Source organism: Chlamydotis macqueenii, chromosome 2 (genome assembly GCF_036417535.1).
Source record: "Chlamydotis macqueenii isolate bChlMac1 chromosome 2, bChlMac1.mat, whole genome shotgun sequence".
Taxonomy (NCBI): Eukaryota; Metazoa; Chordata; class Aves; order Otidiformes; family Otididae; genus Chlamydotis; species Chlamydotis macqueenii.
Genome location: NC_141557.1, coordinates 33,606,892 through 33,628,484, shown reverse-complemented (window position 1 = coordinate 33,628,484; position 21,593 = coordinate 33,606,892). Strand labels below are relative to the sequence as shown.

Genomic DNA, 21,593 nt, shown 5'->3' with positions numbered 1-21,593 from the left:
GGCAAATGAGACTGGTGATATTTGTCTTAAAACACAGTGCTGTGAGCTATGGCAGTCCAAGGTGCAGCCTGACAACCAGCACAGGTATCCAGGGGTGAAGGAGAGAGGAGGTGGACAGGAGGAAGCACACAAGGTGAATGCTCCTGCCCATCCATCAAAGCCATGAGCCTGACATTGTTCAGGAAATGGATTTGCCAGCTCTTCCGCTTCAAGGATGCTTTTGTTGTCGTAAGTGCTACGGCTACACTGGTGAATTGTTTGATGTGTACACAAGATCAATGATATTTGAGTATGGTGCTTGTAAGTAAATGAGTATGGTGTAAGGTAAAGTAATTTCTCATGTGTTTCATTGGGTCTGACCCTCCTAACTTGCCATGTGTCACATTTCAGAATGGCTGAGGGCTTAACATCTCACTAAAAGACAGCAGGCAGGCATGTTGACTGGAAGCGTATCTTGGGCTTTAGCTAGTAAAACTACCTATAGATATAGCTGTTTGCAATATGGAAGTCTGATGTGTCTCTTCAAAAGTGGTCCTTGTTTCTTTAGCTAGGTAAACTCATAATTCTTGTTTCCACCCGTCCAGAGCTTTCATGTTTGATCCAAATATTTTTTCTTTAAAGTCTGTCAAAACTCGCTGGCGTTAAGCAATGTTAATTGAGCTAAGTTACTGGTTTCTCTTACAGTGCCAGCAGCGAATAACCTTCAATGGATCATCTTCTGCTACCATTTATTTCTGGAGATGACTTTCATGGACAGTGGTGCTATTTGTTAAGATTGACATCACTTTGCTTACAAAGATTTTTCCAAGGCTGAGATGAGGGATAAATCTGTTTGTTTTGTTTAGTCTGAACTGACCTTCTGCAATATAATGAAAATGAAGAGATGTCTGGGTTTTTTTTTATTCTTTGAGTCATCAGGTCTCATTATAATGTATGGAAAAGTAGAATTTCCTTAAATGTCACCATTTCATCATGACTAACAGTAGCAAGTATATAACTATTTAGTACTGCATTTTATTGCCGGGGAATAATAAGATATTTAGGATTTGTCCAAACCCAATGAGGTGTACCTTATAGGATTTGTCCAAATCCACTCAAGGAGTTAACCAGAAAGCTAAACTTGGAACGAGGTTTCTCCAGTGGTCATCCTGTTTGATGAAAACTGGGCCATGCTGCTTTGCTGCTTCTTGTGATTTGAACCTGCCTGCTTCCAATACATTCCCTCTTTCTTATTTTAGCAATTCATCAAAGTGAAGAAAACAGTAGTCAAGAAATAAGAGGACTAGAAGAGCTCAAGGATACCTCTGATGCTCAGGTAAATGTGTTAAGATTAATGGCATCTTGGGGACTTTTTCAGATCTACAAGTTGAAGGATCTTCTTTCAGTAGCTCTGGGAAATGGATTTTCCTCGACGTTCTGTGCAGGGAGCCCGTCGGAAGGAGAAAGTGTGCTGGATCTTGTCTTATGTGACTATTTAGAATAAGATTGATGATTACTCTGGGAATTAAGCCCATGATGTTGCAATCGGACAGCATTCTTCAACTCTCTCTCTGCTCTTTTGAGATAATACACATAGCATATACCAGATGTGAAAATAAAATGAGATATGTTTTAGGAGGCAAGGGCATGTGGCGTTTTGATTGAATTTTAATTACTGTAAGTAGACATGCAATGAAATGAGGATACTTATTAGTCACTCGAGTGTAAGCAATAACCTTTTTCTTTCCTTCCCTAACTGCCCTCATTTACAACCAAAGCATACCCCTAGATTGCTCAGAAGAAACTTAACTGCCTTTTAGAGTATTTTATTGTGGAATTGCTTACCCTTTTTAATTCTGTGAATCTCTTTTGATTAATCTCCAGTTCATTCAGTCATTCAGCTCATGCATTCAAACTGTGCAAGTGTAACTATATTGCTCATTGTATTTGTACTGATTATTGCTTTTAATTTAAAATTTATTTTTCACAATCTTGACTATATTTTTTTTTCTTGTTTTCGTCTTGAAAATCTTGTGTTTCCTACCAGTTGCCACATTTCGTCCTTCCTACATATACAACTTGCAGTTCTTGTCTCTGATTTATCTCCTAACACCCTGCTCGCTAAAAAGCTGTGTACGAGAAAGACAGGATTTGCACTGATGTCTGCGAGCAAGCCTAGCTGAAGGGGTACAAACCATGTAGACAAGTCAGCAGTACCTATGTCTTCCTAAAGATAGGGGCTGTCTGGACCACAATGACCCCAGGAGGGGCTGTAGGCAGCTCTGGTAGCAGGCCTGGCCCATGGCAGACTGGAGAGTGCCAGCAGAAAAGTTGGGGACCATGCGGATAAGCCTAATGCATCACTGTGTAACTAGGCTTTGCTATGGAAGAGTCATGCTCAAGCAAGATGTTCGGAAATGGCCTGCTCTTTTCTTAATTGCACACAATTTCAAATCTATTTTTTAAAAACAAAAAAAAAGCAGTAGGAGCCCTACTGTGTGAAAATTTTGTTACCTGACTTTGGTTCCTCATTCACATCAGTGTGGGGTTGAGGATCAGTCTTCTAGACCTCAGCTGTGCATTACAGAGCTATTGAAAAGACCCAGGGGGAAACGCTGACCTCACTGCACAAAAAATCTGGCTTTCTGTTTTCTTTTTTGGGTTTCGTATATGCTCAGTTCTAGTTGATTGTTGTAGTTATTATTATTTGTTGAAAATTTTTGTTCACGTTTATGTCAGAGATAAGTAAAAAGAAGGACTACGATGGGTGTGCTCAAAGCTCCTAAGTAGCCACCTAGTAACATTACATGGGCAGATTATAAAAACCCATAAGAATTTATTATTGGGATATTGATTTGCTCAGCATTTATTTGACTGGAAACCAGCTTTTAAAATTGAAAGAATTTTAAACACATTTAGAATTAAACAATCATTAAGTGAGCCGTTAACAAAAGCGTTCAAGTGCCCAACTGGGAGGAGAGCAGGAGCGCTATCAAAGCAGTTGTTGCTCCAGTTTGTTTGCCAGTGCCATAAAAACGACATCCTGTGAACATGGAATAAAATTTGGTTTAAGGGTGTGAATTTTTTTTTTTTTTTCACTTTAGTGAGACTGTGCATGTGACTGGAGCAAAGCAAATGATCTTTCGAGCAGTGGCATATGGCTTTAAGTTTTCATGTTGATCAAAGGTGAAGCTTATAATAGTTATTTTTTTTTTCACTGGACACAGAAGGAGACAGAGGAGCAGTGGAAAAAAAACAAACCACCCCGAACCTCTTCTGTTAGCAGAGCTCAAGGGTGTGGTGCCTGCTCTAAACACCACTCTGGCAGGACAGAGGCTTGACTTAGGTTTGAGTTAGTTGACAAAACTGGTAGAAGTGTGGAAAAAAATTCAGTACAGAGATTTTCAAAAGCGAGCATGCTGTAAACAATGTAAATAATGTAAATAAAAAATCCCATCCTATCTGCCTAGGTATGTCTTATTTCACCTCTGTGTTACTGCTAGCATAGTCATTTATGGCCTTTGCAGAGTGAGTATTTTCCAATGAATGTGCCAAACTAGAAAATGTGTTGTCAGCATCTTTGCTTTTCCAGCCTCAGTAGTGACTAATTTACTTTCCTTCCCATTAAACTTCTTTTATTTCATTTCAATTATTGCATAAACACCTTTAATTACAGTAATTTTGGACCATGAATGGTAGTAAAGCCTTACTACAAAGCTCGTATGTTCTTTTATCATTCATTAAATTAAAGCAGTTAAAATACGCAACTTTGTGATTTTTTACCTTCACATAGTACTTGTATCTCTGCTGGTGTACGTGAATTAGAGGACTAAGCACCAACATCTGGGCATGCAGGATTTTGGAGGGTGTGTGCCCACACAAAATACAAATCGAAATTGTGCTTTGCAAGTCGGGCAACTTGCCTTTACCCTTTCGTCTAACAGCTTCAACGGTATTGCTTGAAAATTAAGTTTATATTGACAAGTGAAAAGGACCAGTAATAGAAGACTCTGTCAACATCTTCCCAACCAGCTTTTAGAAGCTGTCATCAGTTAATTAATTAGCTGACCTGGATGCTTTCTTATAAGTATTTAGCAGAAAGATTTATAGTGGAAAGTCAGCATAACTGAGGAAATCAGAATTAAAAGTGAGTGATTCATATTTTTCTTCTTAATTATGAAAAAACATGTTTAGCCCTTTGTATTTCAAGTGCCTTCTTCACTTCCAGAGCCAAGCATGTACAACTAACTTAATAGTACCTTAGCCCTCCCAGAATTTTTTTAATTGACCTTTTATCCTCTAGAAACCAAATAAAATAAAAATATCTTTCAGGTTCTCTGCATTTCTTTAAATTAAAGAATAGTTGGGGGAAGAGGGACATGTTAAAACGTAAGATTTCTTCCTAGTGGTTATTTGAAACAGGACAATATGATTCTTTAATGAAATTGCCAATTTGAATACCAACCATATTCGTGGCAGGGCTAATGGGCTTGTATCTAGAGTTACTTCTTCCCTGGGGTGCTCATCCATGCAGAAAGCAATAGTATGCTCTGCCTGAACACAGGCAGAGGGCAAGGGGTGAAAGAGAGCAAGGCTTTGCTCTTTTTTTTTGTTCAAAAAGTTGTCTTTCTTCGGACTGTTTCTTCCTCTTGAACACACTGAAGGCAACTTTTACCCCAAAACTGAAGTTGCCCTTCCTCATCTTAACATAAGTGGTTTTAAACATTGGGCTTTGCTGCATACACTGAAGATCAATAGTTGTTCAGCAGAGTGAACACTGCATTTCTGTCGATGTCCATCTGACATTTGAAGTACAGGGACTTGTAACCATCTATGCCACTCAAAGGTCATGATCTGACTTGCCTGGGCGCAACATCATGGTACTAAGATCCCAGATCCAGAGACTGGAACTGTAAATTTTTGTAGTCCCAAAGCTACATAGGCTGTAACACTTTGAGTTGTCCTCAGCCTACAAGCCTGGGGGGATCCCAGTGCACAGATGTTCTACTCTCTGCTAGAAGCATCCTGAAGCCATAAAATAAGGAGGTTTGGCTGTTGATGTCCCTAAGCCACCAAAATACTGTGAAGTGCAGACATAAGACCTCAGTCAAGTCTGTGATCATTGCCTAGGTTCCCTGCGTAGATTACTGGAGAAGAAGGAGAATTTTAGGAAACAACTCATCTGACCATTTTTAAATGTCTACTGTAGAGTTAAAAATTGTTCTTTTCTTAAGTGTCTCTTTTTCTCTATTGATTAAATGAGTCTGGACAACTAGTTCAGTATATTCTTCCACATCTGATAAAATCAGTCTCACTCCTGATCGGCAGGTGATAACTGTGTCAGTACTGGTTTATAAATCCAAGTCCTCCATTTAGAAGATAAGGAGCTAATCTCATAGCAAATGCGAGGACTTTCAGGTTAGGTGCTACAATTCCTTATTTTCTTGGTGGTTTTCTGACCTTCAAACCAGTGCATAGGTTCCTTATGTGGGAAAGCTGGGTTCCTCAGGAGGCTGGGGACTAAGCACAGGACATGCAAAGCACCAGCTGTGTCTGAGATTCTTTCCTTCTCTAGACAATAAGTTCCTGATGCAGGCTTTTGAGGACATGACTTCATCCAGACTGGAGGAATGTAGGCATGTCAAAATTTCTTTCAAATAATTCAGTAAGCATGACTCTTTGGACTCGGTTGTGGAACCTATTTTTTTCTGTTGGTGTTAAAACCCTTATTCAGAAAGTTGATTTGTTTTCCTCCTCAGCTGAAGGCACCATAACCCACATTTCACTCTTTCTTGGAGAAAGCAGCGGACTGTAGGATGGTTTGGGTGGGCTCTCTCACACCTTCGGGTGCCAAGCGTGGGAGTTTCCCAAGGCCAAATGATTGGAGCTTGCCTGGCACTGTAGGTTAGCAGTCAGGGCTTTTGGTCCTGATTCACAAGATGTTTTGTGAATTTTTGAGTAGATACCGGTTCAGTTAAACTCAGAATGAATAGTAGAAAGAAAAGGGTGGAGGAAGTGGGGCAAAAGGTTTATTTGCAGATTGCACTTAAAGTGACATAGCAATACCATAGCCATGCCACATGCCTGGCCCTCCCAGTGCTGGTCTCATCAGGAAACATCTGGGCTAATAAAAGTTTTGTGGTATCATGGCGCCAGGTCTCAGTCATGCAGAGGCTATATCCCTCACTAAATCATGGACAGTGATACTAGCCACTGACTTTGCAGGAAGCAATTTAGCCCTCATCATCTAACTTTGTGATGGGTCTGGTATGCTTGTGTGCAAGCATGAATTAATCTTTATATATATTTATATATATATATATATATGGCATTTCTATTTAAAAAAACCCCAGTACTGAATATTTTGATGAAACACTATCAGTATAGCTTGAATAACTGGCAGAATATTAGCCAAAAAAAAAGTTCTAACATAGTTTTTAAAGCAAATCCCTAAACAGAGTCAGGAGATACTGGTTTGTTATTTACAGAATAAATAAAAGCGGCGCAACTGCCTTTTAACTCTTGAGGTTTGCATACGTGAAAAATGGTTGGAGTGGGAGCAGAGGGAGTTGTCGCCTGTTATTTTTAGGAGTGCCTTGTGTTGCGCTTCATTCTTTTTCCAGGGCTGTTCCCGCCTAACTTTCCCATGAGTTTTTAACCTCTTGCTCTTGTTCTCTTATGTAACAGGAAACAGGCTGACAGGAACAAATAAAACACAGCGTATCTGATAGTCACACTCAGAGGAGCGGTTCATTTAGTTAGCCCTGCCTTCGTTCCTCTAAAGTAGATACATTTGGAGATTCGGATGTGCCTCAGCTCCTCTCCAGTTGTTTCCCAGGAAGCAGCGGCTTGTTTGTGTTCAGCCAGTGGCACCGAAGTACCGCAACTATGAGCAAACAGATGCGGTTCTTTTAAGGTTGAAATTCGTGGCGGTGTCATGTCCTGGGATTGTGGATTTAAGTATCTGTTTGCTCTTTCTCCCACCCTTAAGGCAGGGGTTTTGTGCAAGCTTCAGGGAAGAGATGACATCGGACGGATTGAGCTGGTCCAGAAGCTGGCGAGAGAAAACTGCCAGTTTTTGCAGGCGGATAGAAAACCACCGGAGAAAGCAGAACAAGTAAGATATGTCTTGTTTGGGTTTTTTGGCTCTTTCTGGTAGGGGAGGGAGATTTAGGTCACAAAGCTGAAATAGCAAAGCTGATGGTCAGAATCCAGGGCACACATTAGTCATGGAGCTGTAGCTGCTCTCCTCTGGCATTTATGTTTTTCTGAAGTGCGTTCAGTTCAATAATTGTCAACACACTTACATTATTATGTTGCCATTAACTGACAGTTACTGTTGTTAATATCTTATACACATAGGAAATAGCAGATGATTTCAGGATGCTTTCTACCAAACTGTTGTTAGTGATTATGAAATATTTGGTTTTTAGGGTGTATTTAAATAATGTATAAGGTATTTGAGTGCTTCAAGTACTTACTTTAATTTGTCTTAAAATTACTTTACTGCTGGTATATTTAAATGCAAGTATTGGCTGGAGCTCTTAAATGTGAATTTAAGAAAATGGTCTGGATAGGGAATTCAGCAGTTTCTTTAAAAAAAAAATGTATTTTCAACCAAAAGTGACACTGAAGAAAGCAGCATTCTATTTAATGCTTCTGGAAATTCTTATTCAGATGTTAATAACTGGATTGAAAATGCACTAAAACTTGACTGCTCTGCTTATAGCACAATATATCCTAATTTTGTTCTCCTGGTAAAGATTTCTATTCTGATTGCATATTCATCTAAGGGTGCCCAGGATAATAACTGCAAGAAACAACAAAAATCCCACCTAGTCCTCCTGTGTCTTGCTATAATGTATATGTAATTTATTCCATTTTCTGCTCACTGGACAGTAGAAAAAAGGCGTGTGCTTTAGAAAAGCAATACTTTTCAGCTCATCGGCAAGCTCATTCCTACTCAAGTAAGGCTTCACAAAGGAAAAGAGGAAGATGAAATCTTATTTCAGAGCTTCATGCTGTTCTGTTCGGCAGCGTATAAGGTCTAGTCTGGTGTAGTTAAATATGTAATTGTATCGGTAGCTGTGCAGGAGGGAGCGGGGTAATTAGCTAGGCTCAGGTCCCTGGATTGAATTGTTCCTCAGCAGATCCGCTAGCCATGGACATCTGGCAGAATTTCCATTTATCTTTAAACTGTATCAGCAAGGCACAATTAAAAGTTTAGATGCTTAAGTAAAGAAGATTTTAAGCCAGGGGAGGCTTCTAATTGTGTTTCAGGATTTGGAAGCGAGATTACAGATGCTGTGGACATAGGGGAGAGGGGAATGTCGGGATTGATACTCAAAAAATTCAGTGGATTTTTTTTTTGTTGCTTACTCTGGTCATTGCAAAGGGTGCTGTGGTGTCAGCTGCAGCTCTGTAGATGCACGGACTACAGTACAGTTCCAAAAATGGAAAGGAAAGAAGTGCTCAGCTTTTCTTCTCCTTTGAAATGTATGGTACTTAGCGATTGCTGCTATTTAGGAGATGAGTGAGTTCAGTTCAGCAGGAGCTAGAGCAAGCTGCTCATATCCATAGCGAGCGGTGTAACGTAGCAGTTACTGCTCTTGGGCAGGGATGTGCCTTTAGACCTAGGATGTGACAGGAAAGAGAAATGTCGCCTGAGAGGCTGCAGAAGCCCAGGTCATTCCTCATGCGCCTTTTATTTCTGGGTGGGGAATATCTTACAGCTCGTGCTGGCAATAACAAATGATGGCGTGCTTCCCCCTCCCCGTTCTGCATTTTGCTTGTTATTGTAGGGTGGGGGTGACGGGGCTCTTCCCTATAGTCCAGGCAGCCTGTGCCCAGAGGTGAGAGAGCCTTGAAGTCTCTCTTTTTGTGTTTGCTAAGCCCCCAACCAGTCTATTGGTTTCATTAGGAACAGTCACCAAGGCAGCATTACTGAACATGGACAAGGTCATAGGGTTCTCAGTTTAGCTGACTCGGGTAATTTACATTCAGTGGAAAAAAAACCCCATGCTTTGCTGTGGTGGGGGCGGTGGGTTGCATGCGTTCAGGAAGCTGTGAGCTTCCATCCCTTCCTCTCCCTCCCTTCCTCCCTTGTGGTCTGGTAGCTGCTCCGGCACATGTGCAGGTGGCAGGATTTGGCTGGATGGGCAGAGTTTGCTGCTCCGGGCAGCTGTTCCCTCTCTTCTCCAAGGAGAAAAGCAGCAGGCTGGACTGTAGCGAATACCACTCTGATGTGGGCTTTCAGACCTTCCCGTCTCATCCTACTGCTGTAAGAAGTGATGGCAGATTCATCGGCTTACTGCCCCGTCCCTTGTGCTCACTGTAAATGTTAGTGGAACAACCTGTTCAGGGTGCGGTGTCCTTACAAAATTATGTGTAGTGTGCCCCATCTTTATTTATTTATTTTTTTAAAGCATAGCTTACTCTTACATTACTTTCTTAGAAACACAGGGTAATGGGCACTCGATGTAGGCAGTGAAATGGAGCGGCTCTGTGCGTTCTCCACAGGACCCTCATTTCTCAGCAAGTGTCCCTGCGCTAAAGCTTTCACCAGCTTTCCCTCCTGGGGAGCTCAAACTGTGCATTCACGGATGATCTGCCTTCCTCAAAGGGATGATGTTCAGTCTGTAAATGAGACGCTTGAACACCCTGCCAGGCTCCTCTCCCAGCTGGCCAGCTGGGCTGGCTGCCTGGCAGCCCATCTTGAAGCAGGAAAGCAGCAGACAAGCAGGTTTGCAGGGCTGTGTGTCTTGGTCAGTCCGGGGCAGTGCGGCTCTTCGGGACTGGGGGCTTTGTAACCCGGCTGGAAGTAAAGCTGCTCTTTCCAAAATGGGCAAGGAGGAATTTTTGCCCAAAGCTGAGTTCTAGTTTGTTCTCCTCTAGGAATGTGCGAAAAAAAACCCCCAAATTGAATGCAGAGTTAGAATTGTGCATGTGCATAATTTCTCTTTATGTATACTGTGTCCCACACAGTTAACGGGAAATGGAGTTGGGGCTCCTCTGGTGCTACCCACTGTGTTTCTAAAGCAGGTCTCTTCAGATTTGTACAACCTCACAAGGTTTTCCAGCATCAACAGCAAGCACAAACGTAGCATGATTGGGCTTTGCTGATTCTTATCCTTGCCTCTCAGCCTAACTGAAGAATCTGGTATCCAGTGACCCCAGTAACTTTTTTCCTGTACAGTAAATGAAGTGTGGACTGTGATGAGAAGCTAGGCTTTGAGGAGGACTGGTGAGCCCTCCTATCACTCAAATAAATAATGATAATAAAAATTCATCTGAGTTTGAGGACAGAATTTAGTCACTCATGTAGGGAAGGTGGATGACATGTGGATACACAAGAATGTGGTATTCCAGATGTTATCAGGCAGATAAATTACCTAAAGGTATTCTTCTAGGTGTGATGTTGGAGGTCTGTGGCTCATAATGGGCAGGTGAAGCATGGATTGGTGTGTGTCACTGATTCAAAAGGAAATGAAATATAATTATTTTTTCTCAGAAAAAGCAGATGGTCTAGAAAAGGGAAAATATATGACAGCTGGGTGGCTCACTGGAGGAAAGCTTGGTTTGGAACTATGCTGAGAGAGAGAAGGAACTCCTTCAGTTTGGATGTGTTCTGGAGTGTGTAAAATGGGGATGTATATATATGATGATTTTGTACATATTTTAAGTACATAAGTCAGAAAGTCCATACTGCTTTTGTTTCAGGTTTCTGGTATGCTATCATTTCTTTTTAGATGTATGGTCTGGATAAAAAAGTGTTCTGAAAAACAATCCTATAATTTAAAAAGTTTTGTGCTCAAACTCTGTTATATGTGAGCTGCTTATTTGTTTTTGCCACTGCAAGCTTGCTGTGACCAAGTTAGACTGGTGTATTGGAACTGGTGTTCAGTGCCAGCTTCCTCTCTGGTGAATATAACGTTTGCAAAGTGCTCTAACTGTAACAGTGCTCACAGACTTGTAGAGGAAACCAAAAACTAAATTATGGTGATTTTTTTTTTCCCCATTCCCACTTGATAATGTGTTAGAATAACGTTCTTAATTAAGGCACTGAACCTACCATATGTGTTAGGTTTCCTAAAACTTCAGTTTTGCTAATGAGTAGAAAGTAAATAGTAGTAAATAAGCTTCTAAATAGGTAGCTAAGCTTCTTCTCTGTGCTGTTGCATTCCTACAATGAGATTCAATGTGTTGATTAGTAAATAAAATGAAATGGTTGTCTAAAATGCACAGAAATTATTTTAATATCCAGAGTGGACTAGAGTAAAAATAACTATACAAGCTTGCAGTTCTAATTTTATCATTATCTGCAAATCGCAATCATAAGCCCAGGGAAATGTAAAACTGGACATTTGTATTTTTATGTTATTTAAATATTTCACTCCCTTAAAACAATTGTTTTTACAGAAAATATATGAAACATCTGTGTGGAAATATTCAGCTATAAAATGTGCCTTTTTTGAGGTTTGCTTACTGTTAGCATTAATTATAATAGAGGAAGCAAGCTCTATATGTAAAGCAATGTGAAGTAATTTGTCATAGCTTTTTTTGCTCAAGCACACATTTGAGATGCATTTGAGGCATAGTTGCACTAAACCGTATTTTTTGGAAGTCCTTTTAAGCAACTACAACTCAATTAAATAATGCTTTTGTAATAGATGTGATACTGTTTGTACAGTGTTTCCAGTTATTTCAATGATACGTTGCACTAATTAAGAAAATTACAAATGGTTTGTAGTGCCATTGTCTTAGCAAAATCATAAAAGTACTTTTGACCTCAGCAACATGGGGAAAATATTCCTTAGTGCCATTTTCGTAGTCAGAAAAACTGAATAAACTTTCTACAAATTGATGCTAATGTTCAAAGGAAATTTAAGATTCTCTAATGTGTTCATTAGAGAACTAAAGAATATTAATTTATTTATTCAACTATATAAATTATATTCTACGCTGGGGCTTTTCCAGTACTTCCATGCATTAGCAGGAAGGCAAAGGTTTCCTAAATGCACCTTGTAATCCCTTTACAGGTTAATGTAAATATTAATTAGAGTTATGTATTGTTTAAAAGTATATAAGTACATACAGCTTGAATGTATTGATCCTGTGGTTTAGCCAGTTCAAGATGAAAGAGATGTATTATAGGGGAGCAGGTATGTTTTCAGAAAGACAACAGATCTGAAGAACAGTTTTGTTAATTTACCGGGTACTAACTTTTGTAATCAGTGGTCTCATTAAGAAGACAGATGATTTGCTCATTGAAGCAGGTTAGTGGCTGGGCTGAAGCTGTTAAAAGGCTTACAAAGAAAGATTAACGATTTAGAGCCTGGGGTTGTAAAGATTACTCAGGACCAAGGAATTTGTTGAGGAAATTCCAGCCATGACACATCAAGGTTATTTTAGGGTGCACCCACCTGTCCAGCTGGACGCCTGCAAGGAGACAAGAATGAACGTCAGGACATGTCCAGAGCTGCAGTTTTTGTAGCTTGACAAAGTTGTGGCCTTGTGCTGATGAGCTGTTTAATTGATTGTCAGTAATCAGGGCTCCAGTGGAAAAATATTCTTTAAAACGATGACATTGAATAACATCTGAATGCAGTGACTAAAATCTGTGCAGTACTTTAAAAAAAAAACCAAACATCGCTGCTTTTGTTGTATCTGCTCTGACTGGGACAGATCTATCGGGTAGCTTGAGTGCAGATTTACTGCTTTTGGCTTTTGGCAGCTCTTCTGCATCTCTTGGAGAACTGTGGATCAAGTGGACATAACAACTATAGCACAGTAAAAGTTTTTTTGCAGAAGCTTTCATGGCTTGAATAGTTATGAAGTGGTATAGGTGTCTGAAGTCATTGAAACAGAATGGATTTAGCACTCCAGCACAGGGGTTTCCTGTTTCCCACCATACGTCTTAGATCTGCCAACATTAGCTGAGCACGCTGTACCAGGGTAAGACAACAGTTTGCAATTTTGACTTAGTCTTCAACAAAACTTCAACAAGCCAAGAAAAAAATTAGTCTGTCAATGAAGTTGTCAGTTTATGGCTCTGTGTTGAGCAAGAGTAAGTAATTAAGAGGTAGGTATATGCTTGCTGTGGAGGTAACCTGAAGTTCAAGTCTCTGGTCTGATTCAGGAGGAACAGGGACTTGAATCTAGTCCTGTCATGTTCTGGAGAGTGTCCTATTCCAGACAGTCGATCTTTCATCTGCTGGAATGAATGCATAGCCCCAGGTGATTACCTGTTCTTCATAAGCCAACCTCTTTATCTTCTGAGAAAAGACTTCTGCAGATCATAGCATTCTATTTTTCTTTTTTTTTTTTTTTTCAGTGCAAAACAAGCATAGGCATCTTTTTGAAAAATTTGCCAGAGATAAGGATCCTCCTCCTCACATCTAGGACTGGGATCGTATGGCTGCTACAAAAAGCTTTGTTTCAGTCTCTTGCAACACTTTGTTAAAATAATAAGAAAAGTATTTTTGTTTGCTATAAACTTTTAAGAGGAGTTACTGTTCCTTTTTTGAATCTATTTAATGTGGCCAGAGTTTTGGCGGAGAATGTTCTCTTGCCAGGAGTACAAAATAGTGGTGAGATGATACAGTCCTTCTTTGTATAAAAATAAAGTGCTTGAGAGGAGTGATGCTTGTGCTCACGTGACGTGTTGTGAGCACAGTATAGGAACATGTCGAGTGGGAAGCTCACTGTTTTGCTTTGAGTCAAGTTACATATTCCCATAATGCTTTTTTTCCTCCAGATGCTCTCAGCCTAGTGTTTGAAAGAAAAGAAAGCCTAATTTGCTCCTCTTTGATTTATTCTGTAACATTAAACTACTTTGTATGGAAGGAAATTCCACAAACACATTCTGTATGCTGGGCTTTCTTTGGTGTGGAACGGTGACTCATTCTTGTATGGGACAATACCTTAGCTAGGGGGCTGAAAGAGGTAAAAAGGGCACATAGTATTTAGCAGGCTAAAACCTGGGAGCCAGAACATTGAATTTTTATTTTTTACTCCATTGGTTATTTAACCTTTTTCAATTCACATCACTTCTCTGCACCTTTGTTTACCCAAATATAAAATGGGGTGTTAAACAGGTAGGACCTTGAAGAGGTGCTGTAAAACCTGCAATGGTTAATGAATGTTGATGAATTGCTTTGAGATCCTTGAGAGGTGATTTGAGGATCCCAGCAAGCTGGAATTGGATTGGACTTTAAACTGCTGAGAGCCAGGGGGATATTTTTGAAAAACCTTAGCATAGCTGAGGCAAGGACAAGCAGTTGCAGTCTCTTCACGGTCGCTGGGTCCTTCGGCATCGCTTCCATGGCTGTGCTGCCAGCAGCATCCCTGCCCCGACTGCTTGTTCCCATCCCTGGGCTGCCCCGTGTTATGGTGCTTTGTGAAGACACATGGGGAATAATCTAGCTGAAAAGTAAAAGAAATACACCTTTCTTGTGGAGTTATTTTCCAACTGGATCAGTTTCTCTCGTGGTATGCGGATATGGGTGTGGGGTGAGAACAAGACGTGGTGTCAGGGATGACCCTTGCTGGCAGGAGCTATTGAGCCGCTGATGGTGAAACACAGCCTTCGTCCTTTATTCCCAAAGCCTGGTGACTTACCAAATCAAGAAACTGAGCTGGGTCAAATTAAATGTCCTTGCGTTTTTCTGTTTGGCATAATTTTAGATCCTGTGTTTCACCATGTGGCTTCATGAAGGCTTACATGCACGAAGAAGGGAGTGAATGATGAGTTGAGGTCAGCATCCAGGAGCAGGGAGAGGACAGGACTGCTGTTTTTCACGGGCAGTGGCACTACAGAGTTCCTGGTAGCACCAACATTGAAAACATGGTTCCATGGTTCTGCCTTCTGCTTCATATTTCAATGTGAAAAAGCAGAGAAACTCTCATAAAGCTTTCACCTGCAGGTTGTCACTATCTTCTGCTTCTGTGTTTCTCTCCAGATTCTGAATCACTTACCTGCTTATGTTCCTAAAATGTCCAAAGGACATAGAATCAATCTATCGTTTTCTTCCTTTAGAAAAGTAGAAATTAACAGCTTATGAATTCAAAGCACCTGCTCTAATGTTTTTCAGTTTTAAATTTACTGTCCTGTCCCTCTCTTTGTATGATCAATACAGCTGATGGCGCTCTGAATGTTCTTTTCTCCATTTTTCTGATTTATGACATTGATAAACTCCCAGTTATACTGCTAATACAGTGCACAAATCCTGCCATCTACTTCTATTTAGTTACTTCTACATTTGTCCTGGCAACTCTGAATAACAAATGTGCCTGGATCTCTCTGTCAAGTTAGGGATTTTGTTATCTAAATTCAGGGAGATTAAAAAGAAAAGTTGATAATGCCTTGAACATGTACCATGCAAACTTAAGTCAGGAACTCCAAACAGTTTTTGAAATTCAGAAGTGATTCTGTCCTTCACCTTTCAGTGGCACAAATCTTAAGTCATTCATTGTATTCAATGAATACAATGACTTTTCTCTTGGAATTGAAACCAATCGAGGGCATCTGGCTTTGGCTTACAGCGTGGACCTGGCTGAGAAGAAACAGCCAAGATAACAGGAAAACTTTGTTGATGAGCCAGAAGCTGATGGCGGTCCACCACATCATCCTTTTTGGAAGTTGTCTGAGATTTGGGAGCCTGCTCAGCAATCAGAGTCATGTAAAAAGGATTCAGTGCTTCAGGTCTCTTTTTTTTTTGTTTATTTGTTTTCTTTTTTTTTCTCCTATTCTCCCAAATAAGTTCAAAAAGAATCTTTAGTTTCATGGAAGTGGAGATTAGAGATAGCAATGCAGGTGTCATTAAACAGGTGAATATGTTTCTACATGCCAAGCTTTGCTCCTGTTTGGAGTAGACAGAGTATATTTTGTCGTAACATCTGCGCTCTATGCTAAGGTCAGTGTGGTTCCAGTGGCAGGCTGTTTTGGGGTCCATGAGGCCTCCTTTGATATCAGGTGCTGCTGGGCTGGCACCACAGCTCTCCCCAGCTGCCAGGGCAACCTAGCTTTCTTCAGAGGTCTGACAGCCTGTGCCAGGACCTCACTGGAATAAATGCCACCAGCATTTGTTAGCCTTGTTCCTGCAGGCAGGCTCTGGAGACCACAGGGAGCATGCTAGTGTGAAAACTCAGCCCTTACATTCAGCTGCCTCCCCTATACCAGGGTCAGGCTATCTGCACTGAGGGCTTTTTGGAAAAGGGGAAGCTGTAAAGTATCTACCTCTGCCTCCATTGCGGAAGCCTCCTCCACAGCAAGAAAGGAAGGACACCTTAACCTTGTATTTTTTTTTTCAGGCTTTTTTTCCAAGGGTTTATTTATTTTAATTATGAGACATCCCTAAAAACGCCAAACCTTTTCCTTTTGCTGTGGCCATTCTGTCATTCACCGTGCCTGCATTTTAAAGCTTAATTCAGCTCCTGCTGATGTTAATAGTTATTTTTTTTGGTGAGAGCAGGATATAGCTCTTAGGGTCTAATGTTTCCCTGACGCTGTAGCCTCGGAAGGTGATGGCATTTTGCAAGATGTGCTTGACACACGGTCACCTGTGGAGAATGCTGATTTGGTAGCAGTTAATACACCACTTGCATTCATTTTTCCTAGTTCTATGTGGCAGCTCAAAGAGCAAAGGAATGAAAACCCAGGCGATTAGTGGTATTTTTGCTGACTGTCTTCCTCTAAATCAAAGCAGATATTCCCTTCTCCTTCCTCGATTAGCGTTCCTACTGCTGTGTGCAGCACCTCCTATATTCTAATTCACAGCGTGTGAAAATGAGGTCTCAAGTGCATATGCATGGATTTCATTTTAACTATCCAGTGAAAAGTTTTAATTAGATGTTTCATGTGGAAACATGAAACAGGGTTTGAAATTAGCAATGACCTTGCGGCCTTCCTTGAATATATTTTCTGATACCGTGTGGCAGGCAGTATCCAGGTTTTTGTGTTGGTGGCTAGAATGTGCGCATCTGAGTGGGGAAGGCTCTGATGTGTGGTTGCAGGAAAAAAGTACTTTAGCCTCATTTGGTCACTTGGAAAATAATAGAATGACCTAACTCAGGAAGACTGTGAATAGCAGCTGGTATTTCCTTTAACAGCTTGCTGGAGATCAAACCTTAGATGGATTTCCAAGCTCTGAACTAGAGTAAGCCCTGAACAGGGGGTGATGCTGAACTACACAGCCTTGTTTGATCAAGGGAAAGGGACACAGCTGACATCCCTCGTTGGCTGTGCTGTGCATCAGCTCTGTCCCCTGCCAGCCTGACTGACACTGCTGATTCACCTGGAGTGGCTGGACTGAGAGCACCATCCCTTAATTCGTCTCCATTTTCTCTAGGCAGTGAGGAGAGTAGACCTGTCAGTGCTCTATCAGCAGCAGCAGTGTTTCTACCTAGCCCAGTGCTGGGAGGAACAAAGGAGAACCTGCTCTTTTGGTAGAGTAGGTGTCAAGCTCAGAACGCAAATACGCATCACTTCTTTTGTTTGGCCATATTTGGCAGGTTAATAGAGAATTGATGTGGTCAGGGTCAGGGGAGAAGACAGTAATCAGAGCTGGCTGGAGTGAAGAGGCCAGAATTTCAGTTCTCACATGCAAAGCTTGGTTGCTCAGGTTTCAAGCTAAAAACCAGACACGTTCAGGCCTGGATTTCCTTGCTGGATGATACATGACTGGAAAGTGTGCTGACACTCTGGCTTTGTCTCCTCATGTGTGAAACCTGAATCTTTTCAGTGGAATCAACAGAGGGATTCAATTTGTCTAATAATCTGTCCATACACAGTACCTATAGCGAGCTAAACATTGGGCTATATTGATTTCTTCTTGGTTTCCTAGATGTAAAAGAAGCATGTGACTTCTAAACAAAACTCCCTTTGCAGTTAGTTTTACTTTACTCCTATTCCATGCAGAGGCAGAAGTAAATTAAGCCTGAGTGGAGGATTGTCCTGCCTGCTTTATCATTGGCATCACAAGATTTTCCAGAGGAGTTTGAGCATTACCCAGTGCCCAACTGGGAATCCATCAAATCCTGCACATTGCAGGTGATGGTATCCTGCATCTGGGGCCTTTCTCAGGATTTCACCAAGGATATGGCACAATCTTTCTCCAGCAAGGAACTTGGGATGCTTCTGGTCCCCCAGTTCTCCTTCTCTAGAGACACATGCCTATGTGTATATGTACTCTACATATTTATTCATTAAACAGACTGCAGACCTTGCTAAAAGCAAAGCTGACTGCTTACAAGGACTACTTATGCAACCTTTTTTCATGTTGTAGAAATAACCAGTCATTTACACACAATCTCAGTTGGTAACATAAAGAAGCTGCTTTCTCCTGGTGACCCATCTATTCTGACACTCCTCTCCTCCTCCTCTTTTCAGATTGCATCAGGTTTTCATCTAGCAGTTTCTGAAAAGTTTCAATGTCCTTTTCAATTCTTCAGCTCAAAACCTGAATCTCAGGCATCACATCTGAGACCCTTCTGTGCCCCTACTTCGGGGACATCAGGGCTGTGAATGTCACCTTTTCCCTGCTCTCCATCCAGTGCCTGCTGATGGAAAAAGTGCTAGATGCAGGCTGTCTCTTCAGTGAGTTATCTTGCAGATAACTCTTTGTAGGTACACGTTACTGTAGCTGTCTCCCTGAAGAGGAAGGATGGGTGGGGGAGTTGGGGTGTCAGATGGGGTGTTGGGATCTCCCCATCCTGCACAGGCTTCCTCCCACACCTTGGGCTAATGACCGAATGTCTCTGTGTCTCAGATTCTCATTTGTACATGAAAATGACGTTTCCCTGCTTTCAGGAGCATAGTGGACTTGGAGTCTCAGGATGCTCTCCCACACTGATGCAGTGTTTAAGTAGTTAGGGTGCACTGGCTGGCTGAAGGATGCTATAGATAGGTTGAAGCAGCTTCCCTTTATAAAATCTGAACAGATTGCTACAGGTGACAGATGTTTAATGTGGGACCCTCAAATCAGGTATTTTCTTACAGGTGGCTTTTATTAATATTTTTTTTTTTCAGATTAGCAGCTATAGCCTTCTTTTCAGGAAACCCCTAAAAATCTGCCTCTCTTATTTCATGTTAGACATTTGCTTGTAGGAACCTACGCAGGAACTGAAGGAACATGTTCCAATTTTACAACAGAGCTGTGGGTATCTCTGCTAATTTGTGTGGGAGCGGCAGTCATCCGTAGAACAGAATTGCTCTGTTCCTGCACTGGGTGGCCGTATGCTCCCTGTAATTTGTCTGTTCTCACTCTCCCACTTTCAGCTGTCACACAGACACACACATATGAATACATACAGATATGACTATCTCTTCCCTGGTGCAAAACTTAGTTTTGTACTATGTAGGCAAAAAGCCTGCAGTTCCACTACACCATTTTCCTTTTCAGCTGCTGCAGCAATGCACTTAAATTCTGTCTAATATTTACTGGTTAATCAATTGACACATACTGTTTTCATTGCAGTGACATGTAAACAGTAAATATTTGTATTAGACAAAAGCTACACAGTAAATCATGCATATAACTGTTGTTTTAAAATGCTATTAGTTTTTAATTGGTATGATGTTCAATATGTATTAAGGATCCCCTAAGAACAGAAACAGTAAAAAAAAAAGGCAATTTACTCCTTTAATTATGGTAGAAATTCATGTCTTACCTGCTGTAAGAAGAAATAAAGGTTTAGCATTCCAGCAGAAATATCAACAAGCTGTGAAAGTTGCTTGACCATTATAATGTGAAAATTAACTATAAAATCATAGGCATTTGCAGTTTTCCTTGCAATTCATTAATGTTACTGTTTCCAGTATTCCAGTGCTCTCGTGCATGGAAAAGATCTGTCTCAAACGGCTGAGTGCCCAGCCTGCTTGAAAAAATTCCTATTGATCAAGATCTAATAATACTTCCCGTTCTGGGGATTCATCATTTGGGCAATTTTGCTAGTGCAGCACAACATGTAGTATCAATATGCCCATATCACTTTTGCTCTTATAATAAATAATTTGTTCCAATCCTTTTTACTTTTTTTTTCCTTCTCATTTGCCATGCACACATTAAGTGCTTGCTACAGCAAAACTTCTTCGCTTTCCTACCTTAGACAATATATTTAATGAACTTTATCTGTATTGCATTGTTAAGGGCAAGGAGCTAGGAGCTAGCTTTAAATAGACTAGGGCTTTTATGAAAATGAAAGCCCTGAAGAGTTGCTTCATCATGGGAAATCACTGCCAAATGTCGTGTGAGCTCTTGCTTTCCTGGCACACACAGTGTAGAGAAACATTTTCATTTTTAGCATCTTGACATTCAGCTTTTTGACTTCTGTTGCTTTACCACTTTGTAGTATATGAATATTTTCCATTAAAATGCATTGTTATGAATTTGCTTATATTGAAATAACAATTGAGATAATATAGATATGTAGATAATTAGAGGCTTAGATCATGCTATACAGAAACATCTTAATCAGATCAAATAAACCCCTGCATTTTATTTTATCATACTCTAATTTTTAATAGGCTGAAGCTTAAAATCTGATGAATTGGCAATGATATTGTGATTTGATATTCACAAAGAATGCATCCTGAATACCAAATAAATGAAAGTTACTGTGGACTATCATTGCTGCGTTTTTTTATTTTGACCTTGAAAACTGGGTTAGTTTGGTATTTTCCTCATTGCTAACCTTGAAACACAGTAATTGGAAAAACAGCGCTGAAGGTTAGCAATGTCTTTACTTCAGTTATCATGGGGGAAGAGTTTGAAGTTTATTGAGGTAGAGTGGAATTATCTTCAAGATCTTCAAATAGCCTGAACGTTCTGGTGATGACAGCACTTTAAATTATCATTATCCTGAAAATGTCCTTCTGTGGCAGTGAGACCTCTCGTAGCTAAAAGGAAAGGTGACTGGGGAACGGGGTTTAAGTAACGTCAGGAGGATGAGGATGCCCAAGAAGCTGCTAATCAAGCCCTTTTGTTGCTGTGCAAACATATCCTCCTGCATTGTGGATGTGTGTCCTCACAAAATATCCTTTGGCACAGCATTGTTTTGGCAGGTCAGGTGAGTAGCTGTTTGTAAAGATTATACTTCTTGTGTCAAGTAAATGCTTATGAGCTAAGGTCTTGTCCCGTCTTCGTTGGTTGTTAACAAGCAGCCACTGCACCAGTACAGACTAAGGGTAGATGAAGAAACACGCTTTCCCCAGGGAGAGTTTCCTCTGGAATAGATAGAGGTATAAGACAGAGACAACAGGGTTTTTTTTTTTGTCTTTGCTGTGTGAGTAGTTACACTGTAAACTGCACATTTGTTACTTACACTGGGAAAAAAAAATCCTAACAGAGATCTTCAGGAACATTAGATTGTGATCACTTGCATTTTAAGGGAGCAGAGGAAAATATAGGCAACTTCTCTTTAGGATCACCTGAGAATATAGATTATTTTATTAAAAATCTATCAGAAACTTAATGTTTTAGATACCTAGGATTTTAAAGACTTTGCCTTTTTTTTCCCCCTCCATCAAATCACTGTAGTCTCTCTGTTTTTGATTGCAGTCTCCTAATCCTCCAAAGCCTGTGTTAAAATTCAAGGTGTCCATAAGGCACAAGTCC

The 21,593-nt window shown here is 40.6% G+C and overlaps 1 protein-coding gene across 3 annotated transcripts in view; it reads left to right on the top strand.

Annotated features, from left to right (window-relative positions):
- The window catches only part of RAPGEF5 (Rap guanine nucleotide exchange factor 5), a 161,585-nt gene that overhangs the window by 58,750 nt on the left and 81,242 nt on the right, over window positions 1–21,593 (top strand). For 2 of the 3 annotated variants that reach the window (XM_086742514.1, XM_086742513.1), the window contains exons 8-9: window positions 1,239–1,315; window positions 6,971–7,096. In XM_086742514.1, coding sequence (XP_086598640.1) covers window positions 1,239–1,315; window positions 6,971–7,096 — 203 coding nt within the window. The remainder of the gene's footprint in view (window positions 1–1,238; window positions 1,316–6,970; window positions 7,097–21,593) is intronic. The other variant, XM_086742515.1, reaches the window with a different exon arrangement.